Source organism: Medicago truncatula, chromosome 2 (assembly GCF_003473485.1).
Source record: "Medicago truncatula cultivar Jemalong A17 chromosome 2, MtrunA17r5.0-ANR, whole genome shotgun sequence".
NCBI lineage: Eukaryota > Viridiplantae > Streptophyta > Magnoliopsida > Fabales > Fabaceae > Medicago > Medicago truncatula.
Window position 1 is genome coordinate 25,480,239 of NC_053043.1, and position 14,343 is coordinate 25,494,581.

The following is a 14,343-nucleotide window of genomic DNA, read 5'->3' on the forward strand; positions in this document are numbered from 1 at the left end:
TTCTTGTGATAAGGACAAATGTTTGATATATAATTCATTTTAGCATGTTAAAAAAAACTTACACCTTTTGATTACTATTATAAACAAAAATCTATATTTTATATTCATTCAATTAATGATGTATGTTCTTTATCATAGATCATATACATCATTTAATAAATAAATCTAAAATGATGATTTTTACTTATAACAATGACCGAATGCATAATGTCTAATAGTGCAAACAAAATGTATCACGAAAAAATGACCATAAAAGTTAAACTTAAATGACCACGTATATATTTTTGCCTAAATTTTAAGAAAATATGTCATGTAAATTCTGTAAAATAAAAAAATAATGTGGCATAAATTTATATTGCAGGCATAATTTTGGTAATTAAGGAAGAAAAGGGAGGGTATTTACATTTATTGGCGTTTCCATCCAATTCCACAAATGAAAAGAAACGAACGCAAACGGTAACCTCCCTCCATTCGCCATTCGAGGCCAACCCAGTTTGTTTGTTTCCACCATTATTCAATCTCCTAACAAACAAACCAATACAATTCTTCACATTTCTCCATCTTAATCATTCTTATCAATCAAACAATTACATGGATTCATCATCATCATCATCATCATGTATTTACATTATTCGTTTCAACAAACTCATTGAATAAATCAATCAAACACATTCCGCGCATTTCTTAATTAGATCAGTGTATCAAACGATGGACTCACCATCATCGTCATCGTCGTCGTCGACAACAACGACGGGAGATGCGACCAAGTTAGCAGCTGCAAGATCCTCAATTGTCGACTCGATAAGAGGATGCGGCATTTCAGGTCAGCGCATCGACAAGGAGGAGCTAAAGAGGAATCTCACAATGCCGCAGTATCTACGGATATCAATGCGTGATTCAATCCGGTTGAAGGATCCAACAGCAGGCGAGTTTGGCTTTGGCTTCATTCGTGCCGAGGAAAGCGCCGCCGTTGCTCCTCTTAAGCCCATTGTTGTTTTCATTAATCCCCGTAGTGGCGGTCGCCATGGTCCCGTTCTCAAGGAGAGGCTCCAGGATCTCATGAGTGAGGAACAGGTACGTGCTCCTCACTCACCTTTTACTTTCTGTTTCTTTTTTATACTATGATTGATTGATTTGAAGTTCGTGTGCAGGTTTTTGATGTAATAGATGTGAATCCTCGTGAATTTCTCCAGTATGGTTTAGGTTGCTTGGAGGCATTGGCTGCTTCTGGTGACACTTGTGCGAAAGAAACACGCGAAAGAATAAGGATAATGGTATGTTCACAAATGATTGTTTCATAATGGTATCTTTTAAAATAGTGCTATTTTCAATGAATCAATTATAGTTGGCTTTATAGGTTGCGGGAGGTGATGGTTCAGTTGGTTGGGTTTTAGGATGTCTCACTGAACTTAACAAACAAGGTCGGGAACCAGTTCCTCCTGTTGGAATCATACCACTTGGTACAGGAAATGACCTGTCTAGGTGTTTTGGTTGGGTAAGAGTTTATAACTCTAGAAAAACTGTGTTAAATTAATGAATGTTGTCTATTATGCTGATTTTTCTTATTCATATTTCATTATAAGGGTGGTTCATTTCCATTTGCATGGAAAGCGGCTATTAAGAGAACTCTTCACAAGGCTAGTATTGGTCCAATTTGTCGTTTGGATAGGTATGCATTGTTGTATCATTTTTCTTATGCTGATACCCTTGATGAAGAACAGAAATTGTGTTGATGAAGGACAGAAATTGTATAGGAATAAAAGTAAAATAAAAAGATGAAATTGGGGAAAGAAATGGTAAAGAATGCGTCACATTCCCTTCCAATCCAAGAAGGAATGCTAAGCCTTGAGGAATCGCCACAATGGTAAGGAAGCCATTGATAAGATTCGATAAACTTGGTTCAATCCAGAACCGAAAAAGAGACAAAGCTCTCACAACACACAAAGTGTATTTTTTTTATCAAAATTCTACTTGTCCTCTTCATTATTTTCGCCCCCTTTATATAGGAAATAGGCTAGGATGCTAAAAAGCTTACAATCATAGTATAATTAGTGTTATAACTCCTAGGTGGCTAGTTATTACAAGAGAGGTTACAATTTAATTGGATCTTCGAAGTTGTGGCTAATCAATGGATGAGGAGGTTACATATTGATTTTCACATTGATTTGTGAAGGCTTATTATTTATAGACGTTACAATTCCACAAACACCACCTTTAATTCTTCAGCTTACTCACTTTAACCACGTTTTCAGCTTACAACTCATTTTACACCATTAAATATTCCGAATTTGCTCTTGAGTCAAACAGATGAAATTTAGAGAATTTCGTAAGCTTTCAAACGAGTTAAAGATCACCTCAAACGGACATCAGGAGCTCCATATATAGCCAAAACAAGAGATATCATGACCTACAAAAATAAAACATTGAACCCAAAATTAATTTGGTTCCTTTATTCCACAATGACTTTATTATTCTTGTCAAAAGAGAGAATTTTAGGATCACATCATTGTTTGATAAAGGACTCTTATAGCTATGTGGTTATTGGAAAAATAATTTGTCATGATGGATCTTTTTTTAAGTCGTGTTTAACTTTATGATTTTTCATTTGATTACATTGAATTATTGAGTATTATGTACCTGAATTTAACTGGATAAAAACTAACATTCTTAGTTTCCATTTAAATATTCAATATTTTGTTAAAGCCTCCTATGATTTCATTACTTTTTATTCTAGCATTAAAAGAATTGAATCAATCCTTTAACTTATCGATAAATTAAGAAACTTACATTGTTTTCTAATTGTGAAGCAGATTATTTGTCAAGTAGCCTAGTGGCCAAAATTTCATCTTTCTAAGATGAATAAGTGGGGAGTCTGAGATTCAAACCCCGGCCCCTGCATATTGCAATGTCCCAACCTGCTGAGCTATATCATGGGCAATAAGATTATTCATTTATCACACAATTTTCCTATTTATAATGATAATTTTTTATAAATTCAATACAACAAGATACACTTGAACAATGCTTATCAGTTCAAATCTATAGCATACCTGATCTGATAGTTGCAAATTAAACTAGTTTCAAGATTTTTTTTCCTTCAAATTTTGATACTTCATTTCTTGTCTAAACCTTTTCTTTTGTTGGTGGATATATGAAGTCACTAATTTAAATGAGCCGGTTTTCTGCATCACATGTTTTATGGTAATTAAATGGAAACTCCATTACATGTCTTATGGTAATTGCATGGAAAATATGTCAATAATAAACTAAAAATCCATTTCTCATCTATGTTAAAATGGATGTTTTCTATAAATATATGTAGTTTCATTTTACATGCTTATAAATTTTAATTCGGTTCTGTTCGTTCTAATATATCTCTAATGTTTAACAATAGGTATACAACTTTTAGTTTAACCCCTTCATAATTTCAATGCAGCAACGATAATTTCATGCTATTTGTTTTAACTTTTGTAATTGCCTCACAATTGCAATCACGATCATGACAGCAACCTTAATTTAAACACTTTTATAATTAATACATCAATTTAGTATAACATTTGTGCTGTAAATCTTTTATTGCAGTTGGCGAGTTTCACTTTCAATGCCAGAAGGCACAATTGTGGCACCACCTTATTCTCTAAAGCAGACAGAAGAGTTCATTCTTGATGAGGTTGTGACCTAATTTCTTATGCCATGTATTATTTTAAGCTAGCTATATTATTAGTTGGATAGATTTCTTTGTAATTACTTAGGTCATAAAGGTAATGTTTCCATGAGCTTATGACTTTGGCAATGCACACCTAAAGTCAGATGTCATCTTTGTTAATGAGTAGAACTCTTATTCTTCTAGACTTTTTAGGTTAGCTAGGTGAAAGAATAATCTTTTCAAGGATGTGTAAGTGGAGAGGGGTACCTATATCTCCATATTTTTCATTGTTGGATTCTTTAAGCATGGCGAATGCAAACCCTTGCTTCGTTTTGCTCAAAGAGACATTCCACTTCTATGAGATTTCTTCATCAAAATCAGCATCTTTACTAACTACAATATTTACAAGTAAAAAACAATTACTATTTTACCACTCAGCGTTTTGAGGAGTCATCTCATGAACAGTTCTGTGATACTAGCAGTATTTTTTCATTTGAGTTATGTTTCCAGTTCTCTTGCTGAACTGTGATTTCCGCATTGTGCTTACAAAAATAATCATTTGAAATATTCTTAAATAATTGGAGATATAATTGCACAGACTAGACACAACGATTCTTAATTTCGTATCACTGAGTCAGCGTACTACTTGCATGTTATTGATGTAGAATGTCGATTGAGTTTGGTATTAATGCTTTTTACATTCAAATTTTCTTTATATAATTTGTTAGAATTGTTTAAATATATGACGTTTCTTATGTTTGCAGGGCTTAGAAGTTGAGGGAGAACTGCCTGAGAAAGTTATATGTTATGAAGGCGTGTTCTACAATTACTTTAGCATAGGTACTTTCTACATTAGTAGTGTCATATTTTTCAACCTCAATTGGATCTTTACTAGACATGAGTATACTATGGAGCACATTTAAAATATGGGTTAATAGTGTTTTACCCCTGTAATATATGACATTTTCGGTTTTCCCCCCTGTAAATTTTTTTGTTTAGTTTTCGTCCTTGTAATTTGAAGAGTTTTTGGTTTTGGACCTTTATGACAATTTGTGCTCCCCGTAAAATCTTCAAATTTCGGTTTACCCCCTGCTATATCATCGATTTTGTACAGTCGAAATTCATGAAGGTCCAAAATCAGAAATCTTCAAATTATAAGGACGGAAACTAAACATAAAATTTTAAAGGAGGAAAACTGGAAATGACCAAGATTACATGGATAAAGCACTATTAACCCTTAGAATAATGTTAATTGTTATAAGAATTTGTTATTTTGTATGTGTGTGGTTTTCCATCTTCATTAACATTAATGTAGGAGTCTTCCCTCATTTTATTTGGTTACCTAACCTCATTTACACTCCTCTAAGATTATATAGTACAATTTGTTTGAAAACAAAAACTTTTTATTCTTGCCATTAGGATTCATCACTAGAAATTAGAACCTTTTCATCTCAAATTGTATTTTTTTTTCCTTTCTAATTGTGCTCATGTTCATCTATGTGCACTTAATAAAGATATTTAAAGTGCTATTGGGCATAATTAAAACTATGTTACCATTCTCTGTCCTTTATTTGCTTTGTTTGGTCATCTTTGTCAGTCTATATCTCGTGGTTGTCCTTCATTTTGTCCTCCAGCCCTGCCTCATTGTCATCAACCTAATGCTTCACTTGTTTGGTGATCACTCCACATTGTTTTCAATGCATTCCATCTCATCAGTATTGATGAGACCTAAAGCTTGCTAAGAATAAGGAGGAAAAATATAAGCCTCAATTACAACCAAACAAAAGATAATCACAACACAAACTTGCAAGGCATAGCAAAACCTCAATCACTAAACCAGAAACTACAATCCATGCTTAACCTTCATAGAAGAAGAAGCCACCAAAGTTTAACCATGAAGAGTAGAAGCCTAATGTGATGCTTAACCAAACAAGGTTTTAATGCTTAATCATCAAGGCAGAAGTTCACACCAATGCTTAAACACCATGGACAAAAGCTTAAGGAAAAATTTCTCCAATAAACAGTAGCAATATGTATATGTCTTTAAAGAGGATTCAATTGGTGAGGAGTTGACTCACCCACAAGGTCATGGGTTCAACTCCCATTTCCAATGTGAGAGCCTATTGGGTAGGTGATCTGTGAGTACATTTTTTAGCGCTCGTTGAGCCTTGAGGCCTGGCCTGACCCTGATGAGCCCTCAGAGCTCAACTCACCTAAACTTTTCATCTAAAAAAAACAGAGGATTATTCACAAATACCTTCTGAGATGGTTGACCAAACTATCCAAATATCTGAACTATCAACAACGAGTGGAAATCTTCTCCATTTCTCAAAATTAAAATAAAACCGAGGGTTCCATTTGGAGAGCAGATGGAACGAAAGTGAATAGTTAATAGTGATTAACTCTTTTATCATTTATTTTCTCTTTAAAATTTAAACCACTCCGTGTCTTTCTCTCTCCAAATAGAGACCTTCAATTCTTTTGAGAAATTAAGGCTTTGTTTGCGAGTTTGGAGGGAAATGAAGGGGAGGGCTTTGGAAAAAAAGGAAGGAGCAGGTGGAAGAAATTGATTACTTTAAAAGGGAGGGTTCATTTTTCTTCATAATACTCAAAAATTGTATTGGAGGGCGGTTTTGATGGTTTTGAAGGGTTTATATGAATTCTTCAAATTCAACCTATGTTATAACATTTTTTAAATTAAAAATAGGCTAAAATATGGTTTTGGTCCCTGCAAATATGCCTCGTTTTGGTTTTAGTCCCTGTAAAAAAAATTTGTTGTTTTTGGTCCTTGCAAAATATTTTGTTTTTGAAAATAGTCCTTGCAGGGACTATTTCCAAAAACAAAATATTTTGCAGGGACCTTTTTCAAAATCAAAAGATTTTGCAGGGACTATTTCTCTAATAAATGGGTTTAGTCATCATGTGCCACGTGTGCAAATCATCACAAAAGTGGAGCCAGGGACCAAAACCAAAATAAGGCATATTTGCAGGGACCAAAAACAACAAATTTTTTTTGCAGGGACTAAAACCAAAACGAGACGTATTTGCAGGGACCAAAACCATATTTTAGCCTTAAAAATATATTATTACAAGCATTAATTTATCATTATCTAAAAATATACTCTTTCAGAAAATGTGAAAGATTTATCCCTTTCCTCCTATATTTCCCACCTCCCAATGCCCTCCCTTCCCCTCCCCTCCCCTCCAAGCTCTCAAACAAAGCCTAAGAGGATCCTAAACCATTCATCCACTTTTAACCTCTGAAGCAAGCAAATGGTTATGAAAATGTGATGGATTGTCATGGTACGAAGACATAAATTGAATCAATACATGCTGAGCTCCTTCAAACCAATTGATAGACCATTCAAAGATACATGTTTATATTACAAAAGTCCTTCTCAATGACTTGGTACCTTTGCAAAGAGAACCTCTAAAGTTCAATTGCACAAAAGCTCTTCAAAATGAATGTCAATAAGCTATTTCCATTGAAGATGATAGTTTATTCCAACCGTAGTGTAGTGATCAAATCATGTTTGAGTTAGGAAGGGCTCCGAAAAAGAAGAAAGTAAGAAGTCGAAGACAGATCTGATAGTGCTAAAACCTAGCTCTTCGGCACCAAACTAAATTGGAGGAGAAACCTTAGAATCAAGAACGGTGTAACGCATGTATAAAATTGTTATCGATATGATAAGGAATGTGTTAACGCCAAGCCACTTACATGACTTATAGAGTCTGAGTAAGTAACTAACAGACAGCAGACTATTAACTAATTTCTAACTAATTACAAATCTAATAAATCTCAAGATTGTTTTGCAAATAACTTTGTACCAAATTAATGCTAACGTTTCGGATATTTAAACGTTTTAGGGAACAGCCAATAGAAACTGTGTTTCAATAATTAAATTTGAGAATGCTTCTAAACAAACTGATAAATGCTTGACTTGGGTGTTAATTATTTATGAAAACTTTTTGTGATATATTTTCTAAAACACGAATTTGTATAAATGAGCATTTACAGAGTTTAAAATATTTGCAGGAATGGATGCCCAAGTGGCTTATGGCTTTCATCATCTTCGTAATGAAAAACCTTACCTTGCCCAGGGACCAATAGCAAATAAGGTATTTACTATTAACCTATTGAGTTGTTCAATGCATTTTTTATATACTAAGTTTCTTAGAACTTGGTTATTTTGTTAAGAGATGATAACAGATACATGTTGCAGAATTAATATGCATGAATTACATAACTTAGGCATTGTGTTCTCAAATTGGTGCTGTTATCCTTTGGCCTATTTGCAAACAATTTGGGTTATTGCTTGTGAGCATAGCTTGGTGTTCACCATTTTTATATATCTCTTTCTTATCAATTCTTTCGAAAGGGATCGTGTGCCCCAAATGAGAAGAGCTTGTTGGTGAGGTTGTCGGCTTGAGTATTCATAATATAGAAATAGAAATGAGAATTGAAATCTTAAATAAGAGTTATGATAGGAACTGATATCAAAATATAAACTAATAGTAATATTACAATATAATCCCAAGAAATTCGAGAGTCTTGGTTCTCTCCCCTCCAAGAATTCGAGAGCTTGGTCTCTCCCTACCTATCCTTTATCCCAATCCCTGAATACCTTTCTTTTTCTCTGCATCTTATTTATAATACTAACTCACTCCTATAGCAGTTACATATTAGTTTAGTAGACAGGCACTACTGCAGACAACAATTACTGCACATAAGTAACAGTTACTAATTTATAATACTATTAAATAAACAACTAGTATTCTATAACTTCTGCCCTTAGGAGTCCTATATCTAACAATACTCCCCCCCTAAAGATTCACCTTGTCCTCAAGGTGAAGGACAAGATAAGTGTCCACCATGGTCCCATAACTTGAAACAGAAAGATTGCGTTGTACATAAAGTAGGAAAATTTCCTCCTGGATCAAATTTGCTTACTGCTGTCAGTCCTCTCGTGACAGGTTTTTGGGACGAGAGAGTCGCCGACAATGGAACTTTGTTGTTCCTAGACTTTGTCTTAGGACTAGCAGCAGCCACCGGAGAGCCGATGTCTAGCGGTTTCGACCATGGCGGTTGTTGGTCTAACCGTTCTGGTGGTGGGGGCTTATTTGGTCCATCTCTGAATCTCAATTCTCTAATTTTCCCAGTTGACGAACATATTTGATCCAATATTTGATCAAATAGGTTTACTGTTAGACCAAACATATTGCATGACCATTTCATCCCTTTGTCGCTCTCCTTCTGATTCGTATCACCTACCATAGCCATCCCCTTTTTCATAACCCAATGGTTGCCATTAAATTGAACTCACCTAACTCTCTTCCAGCCAACATTTGTAATTCCTTCCAAACCAAACAAAAATGAACTTGGGTTTGATCCATTAGATTAAAAGAGATACCAACCTTAACAATTGGCCATTTTACCCTTACTGCACTATCAACTGACCATTTTATCCTTTTGAGCTCATGATCCTTCCCGACTGAAGCGATGCTAAAATGCAACCGTTCCGTTGCAAGTGTGTTGCTCATCGTCGGTAGCGGTCGAATCACTGCAAGTTGGTTGATGCCAGGCGGTTCCGTCCATAGCAGCGGCTGTGGTATGTGCTGAGTATTCATTGTTGGCTCTTTCCTTTCCTCCTTGGATCGGGTCTTGTCTCTTGTTGCATCTTGTAGAACTGATATCAAAATATAAACTAATAGTAATATTACAATATAATCCCAAGAAATTCGAGAGTCTTGGTTCTCTCCCCTCCAAGAATTCGAGAGCTTGGTCTCTCCGTACCTATCCTTTATCCTAATCCATGAATACCTTTATTTTCCTCTGCATCTTATTTATAATACTAACTCACTCCTACAGCAGTTACATATTAGTTTAGTAGACAGGCACTACTGCAGACAGCAATTACTGCACATAAGTAACAGTTACTAATTTATAATACTATTAAATAAAATACTAGTATTCTATAACTTCTGCCCTTAGGAGTCCTATATCTAACAAGTTACAACATTGTTTTCATGGGACAAATCATGTCAATAGTGAGTCCACTAGACATGAATAGACTAAAGTTGATTTTCTCTATGCTCCAGATACCACAGAGAGTAGATGCACATGATGAAATTAGTGTCATAGAATCACAAAATAAATGCCCCATTAAAGGATTTATGTAATAATTACGATAACCACTAATATTTTAATGACTTACATGACAAGATTTGGCTATCTTGTTTAAGGTAATAATTATATTTGTTTGTTTTCTTAATGATTTATTTGTATTCAAACGTTTTTCGTTATGTTTTCAGTTATCAACTTCATAAATTTTAATCCTACCATAAAATAATTGTGATCAATTTGTTTTTCATTATGGTTGCAGATTATATACTCTGGTTATACTTGCACTCAGGGTTGGTTCTTCACACCTTGTACAAGTGAACCAGGTTTAAGGTATGGAGTATCTCAACTAAAGCAGTTCATCTTTATGATAAATTAGTAAAGCATAAAGTTCTTGTGTTCTTGACTTTATCCGATGCTATAGTATTAAAGTTAAATTCTTAGTGGGAAATTTTGTTTTTCTCTTTCATCTTTTGATTCTTTTTTCTTATTCTCATAAATTACTTAATAACAAGATAATCAGCATTTGGGTTCATACATGTATATAAATAGGAAATGCAATTCATCAAGTAGAAAAGTGGTTATCATAAAAAGTAAATAGTCAAATACCGCAGGAAAGATCACAATCCACTACCATACTACTATTAATCCTTACCTTTACTCATCTTTTTTAACGCTTCTTTTACTTCATGTTCTTGAGTTTGACGATAGTAATTGTAATTTCGGTTCTCCTCTCTAATGTTTAGCCTATAGCGTCCAGTAAGATCTCATATCCTTCATTCAACAATTTTGTGGAAATAATATTTCCATCTATCCTTTATATCTTTTGCTGAACCAAAATCTTACCTTCTTCATCCTTAATACACTTCACTTTGTCCAAGTCTCTTGTCTTTCTTTCACACACTGCTTTCTTAGTCTCTTAGCTCTCATATAATTTTTCGAAGTTTTGGCATTCTTACACCTAGACCAATCTTTAAAACATTCCCTTTTGACTCTAACATTACTCTGAATATTTTCGTTCCACCACCAAGATTCTTTACCCCTAGGCCCAAAACCTCGTGATTCTCCCAACGTTTCTTTTGCTACTTTTCTAATATCTTGTGCCATCTTGTCCCACATATCATTTGTGCTTTCTTATGCCTGACCGAAACCTCCCTCTAAGATCTTGTGTTGGAAGATTCTTGTTTTTCACCCTTCAAATGCCACCACTTGATCCGTGGAGCTTCCATGTGGATTCTTCTCTTTACTCCCCTCTTTATCCTTATGCAGATCTCTGTGGTGATAGATGTATATTTTATATGAAAATGTAGATCTCTGTGCATTCGATGCTCGAGATAAAAGCTTCAGGTTGGAAAATTCAGATCTCCGTGGACGGAAAATGAAGATCGGGCCACAAACAGCAATACAATCCTTTATTTCTTTGATTTTTGCATAACCTCATCTGGTGCGGGTCTGGTGTGCTGTGGTGGACATGAACTGCACCGCTTCCTTCGGACTGTAATGTCTAGTGTAGCTGATAGGACACCAAAATCCAATAGGATTGATGACTCAATCATTGGGCCCAACCCACACAAGCATGATTTCTAGAAGGGAGTACAAGTTGAGGGAAGCTTAGTGGTATGAGCCACAATCTTAGGAAAAATAATTAGATAGTGGCTTGGGCCACAATTTTAGAAGATTATATTAAGTTTATAAGGGAGTAGTGAGAGAGTGTAGAATCATTGAGAAATATTGTTAGAGAGTAGTTAGGATAGATTTCTATCCGGTTAGGAGCTATGCTCTAGATTGTAGAGCTCTTAAGCTCATCACTTTTCATTATCTTGAATTCGTGGGTTCTATCAGTAGGTCCCGCATGAGTAGTTTGCATCAAACATGGCCTCACCGTGGTGGCCAGCCGTTGCTCTGCTCCGCACCGACACATTCACGGTGCTATTCTGTGCTATTGACAACCTAGAGTGAACTGTTACATTTTAGGCTGGAACACATCATGGAACTTCGTATCACATGGAACTTCATTCAGTGATTAAATTAATAAATCGTTTTAATTTAAGTTTTGTTATGTTATTTTTCTGAAAACATTCTTTGTATATATCTCTTGCATTTTCCCCTAAAGCCAGTAATTTGTTTGGTGTATATGATTTGTCGCAAATAATTTCCTCTATAAATCCTTTTGCTGGATTGATTCTCTGTTTTCAGTAGTAAGTTACACGGTAACTGGCCTATAACTACTTGTCTAATGATAAAATTTTTGAAAATAATTCTATACTTAGGGGACTTAAGAACATTCTGCGGATGCATGTCAAAAGGATCAATTGCTCTGAATGGGAGCTGGTTCCAGTTCCTACAAGGTATATATATTTCTTATCATATGCTTTTCAATGCTGTGTATTAATAATTGGTATTGAGAGATGTGTTTAGCATATTAATGTTTCTGTGTTTCTTCTGTAATCAAAATTCTTTCTTGATATTTTTCTTGTACTCTCAAGTTTACAAGTATGGTAATAATCCTTCTTGTGCTTCTGTTATTTTGTTATTTGTTTCCACATTATAAATGAAGTTGTCAATGGTTTTCAGCGTAAGGGCAGTAGTTGCTCTGAATCTTCATAGTTATGGAAGCGGAAGAAATCCATGGGGTAATCTGAAACCAGAATATTTGGAAAAGGTACGGGACTCTTGCTTCATTTAATAATCTTACATTGCTGAATCGCATTATTTCTTGTCATCTTTATACCAATCAATATGTTTGTGACACAGGAAAAATTTAATCTTTTTTCTCCCGATGAACCAGGTTCTCTGGAGTTTTCTTTGATTCAAAACAAAAAATAAAACCGCTAGTTCTCTTACTCTAATCATGTCACTGACGTCTGAATTGTAATCAAGGAAAAATAATTTTATGTTTTAATTTTATATTATTACTGTTTTGATTATAATATAACAACGGCTATTTTTTTTTTTTTACTGCTATGAATCATAGTCTAATTGTCTTGACGGTTTCACTGTTGGTCTGAATGTTTAAACATTGTAAACTTTTTGACTGCAATGGTTGCTAATATATAATGTGCAGGCAATGCCATTATGATGAATATCAAATTTTCCTTGATTATTGAATGTTTCCTACTAAATATAAACTTAAGCTACTTGATTAAATCCTGGGTGGATCGATCCACGTTTTTGTCTTGTCTTAATGGTTTCTTGATGTAATTTTCTCGTTGTCTCTATTTCCGTTGTATTTTCTTTTCTGTTGTATTTTCTTTGCACATCTTGTGCGAGAATAGTATCTTCTAAAATATCTTTCTCTTTGCCTTAAAAAAAAAAAACTAGATTAATTTGTTAGTTGTTAGTGTATAAAAGTTCGGGTATCTTTACAAATAAACACTTGTTTAATGTAATTTTAGAGAGGCTTTGTTGAAGCACAAGTTGATGATGGACTTTTGGAAATATTTGGTCTAAAGCAAGGATGGCATGCATCATTTGTGATGGTTGAACTGATCTCTGCAAAGCACATAGCTCAGGTACCACATTCTTTTTGGTTTTCGCTGAATTTCTTATTTCTCAAATCAACTGTCGAATTAATGAGCTGAGTATCCCCTTGATGCATAGTTGATTGACATATTCTAAAAATCTGAGGAAAAAATCTCACACCTAGTTACCGAAATTAACACTGCTGAATCAATTACAATCAAAATTACATGTATCAAACGCTAATCCGAATTTGAAAATTCAACTTTGGATATGCATTGATGTTGATCACTCCGTTTCTAGTAAAGCCGACCTATAATACCACTCTACATAAATGTAATAGCCTTAAATGATTACCAGGACATTGTCTCCCTTGATTCTGGAACAAATGAATTTAAAAGAACTATTGTTTATTGCCACAAAGCTTTTTTTTTTTGTGGTGGCCGGGATTCGAACCCCGGACCTTGCATATATTATGCATTGTCCTTACCAACTGAGCTTAGCTCACAAGAACTATTGCCACGAAGCTGTTATTATTAGCATAATTTGGGATTGCAAAATTAATTGATTTTCAGGCAACAGCTATCCGGTTGGAAGTAAGAGGAGGGGAGTGGAAAGATGCATATATGCAAATGGATGGTGAACCTTGGAAGCAACCATTGAGCAAGGACTTCTCAACATTTGTGGAAATAAGGAGGGAACCTTTCCAGTCACTCATGATTAGTGGAGATTGATTCATTTTTCACAGGTTCATTGTTCTATAGATGAGATTCATAATGTGTATACCAGATCTAATGTAAATTTATAAATGGGCTATGCTTAATAGAAAAAGAAATATTATTTTCAAACATCTTCCCCAATTATCATATCATGAAAATTTTAGATTAACTTTGAAGTGGGTGATATCACCAACTATTGTATGGTATCTAAGGCTCTATTCGGGAGTTTGAAGGTAAGGGGAGGGGAGGGTTTGGAAAAAAAGAAAGAAAGGAACAAGTGGACAAAATTGAGAGCTTTGGGAAGGGAGGACTTTGAGGAGTTTAGTTTACTTCATAATACAAAATCCCCCTAATTTGAGGGAACTGAAAAATTGTATTGGAGGAGGGTTTTGGGGGGG

General features: G+C 34.6%; 1 protein-coding gene across 1 annotated transcript; it reads left to right on the forward strand.

The window, feature by feature from the left end:
* The first annotated feature begins 406 nt into the window (after window positions 1–406).
* LOC25479757 (diacylglycerol kinase 4) lies at window positions 407–14,114 on the forward strand. The gene is made up of 12 exons (XM_013587806.3): window positions 407–1,074; window positions 1,152–1,274; window positions 1,358–1,495; window positions 1,584–1,669; window positions 3,583–3,670; window positions 4,411–4,486; window positions 7,683–7,765; window positions 10,030–10,100; window positions 12,038–12,115; window positions 12,342–12,429; window positions 13,163–13,279; window positions 13,802–14,114. Exons 1-12 carry the CDS (start codon window positions 709–711, stop codon window positions 13,958–13,960), a joined length of 1,473 nt encoding a protein of 490 aa, XP_013443260.1. The 5' UTR covers window positions 407–708; the 3' UTR covers window positions 13,961–14,114.
* Window positions 14,115–14,343: the final 229 nt, after the last annotated feature.

Bases quoted from the DNA above. Each gene is read 5' to 3' on its own strand.
- LOC25479757 (XM_013587806.3), top strand. From the start codon at position 709: ATGGACTCACCATCATCGTCATCGTCGTCGTCGACAACAACGACGGGA. The intron at 1,075-1,151 runs GTACGTGCTCCT...GTTCGTGTGCAG, and splicing joins ATCTCATGAGTGAGGAACAG to GTTTTTGATGTAATAGATGT. The intron at 10,101-12,037 runs GTATGGAGTATC...TTCTATACTTAG, and splicing joins ACAAGTGAACCAGGTTTAAG to GGGACTTAAGAACATTCTGC.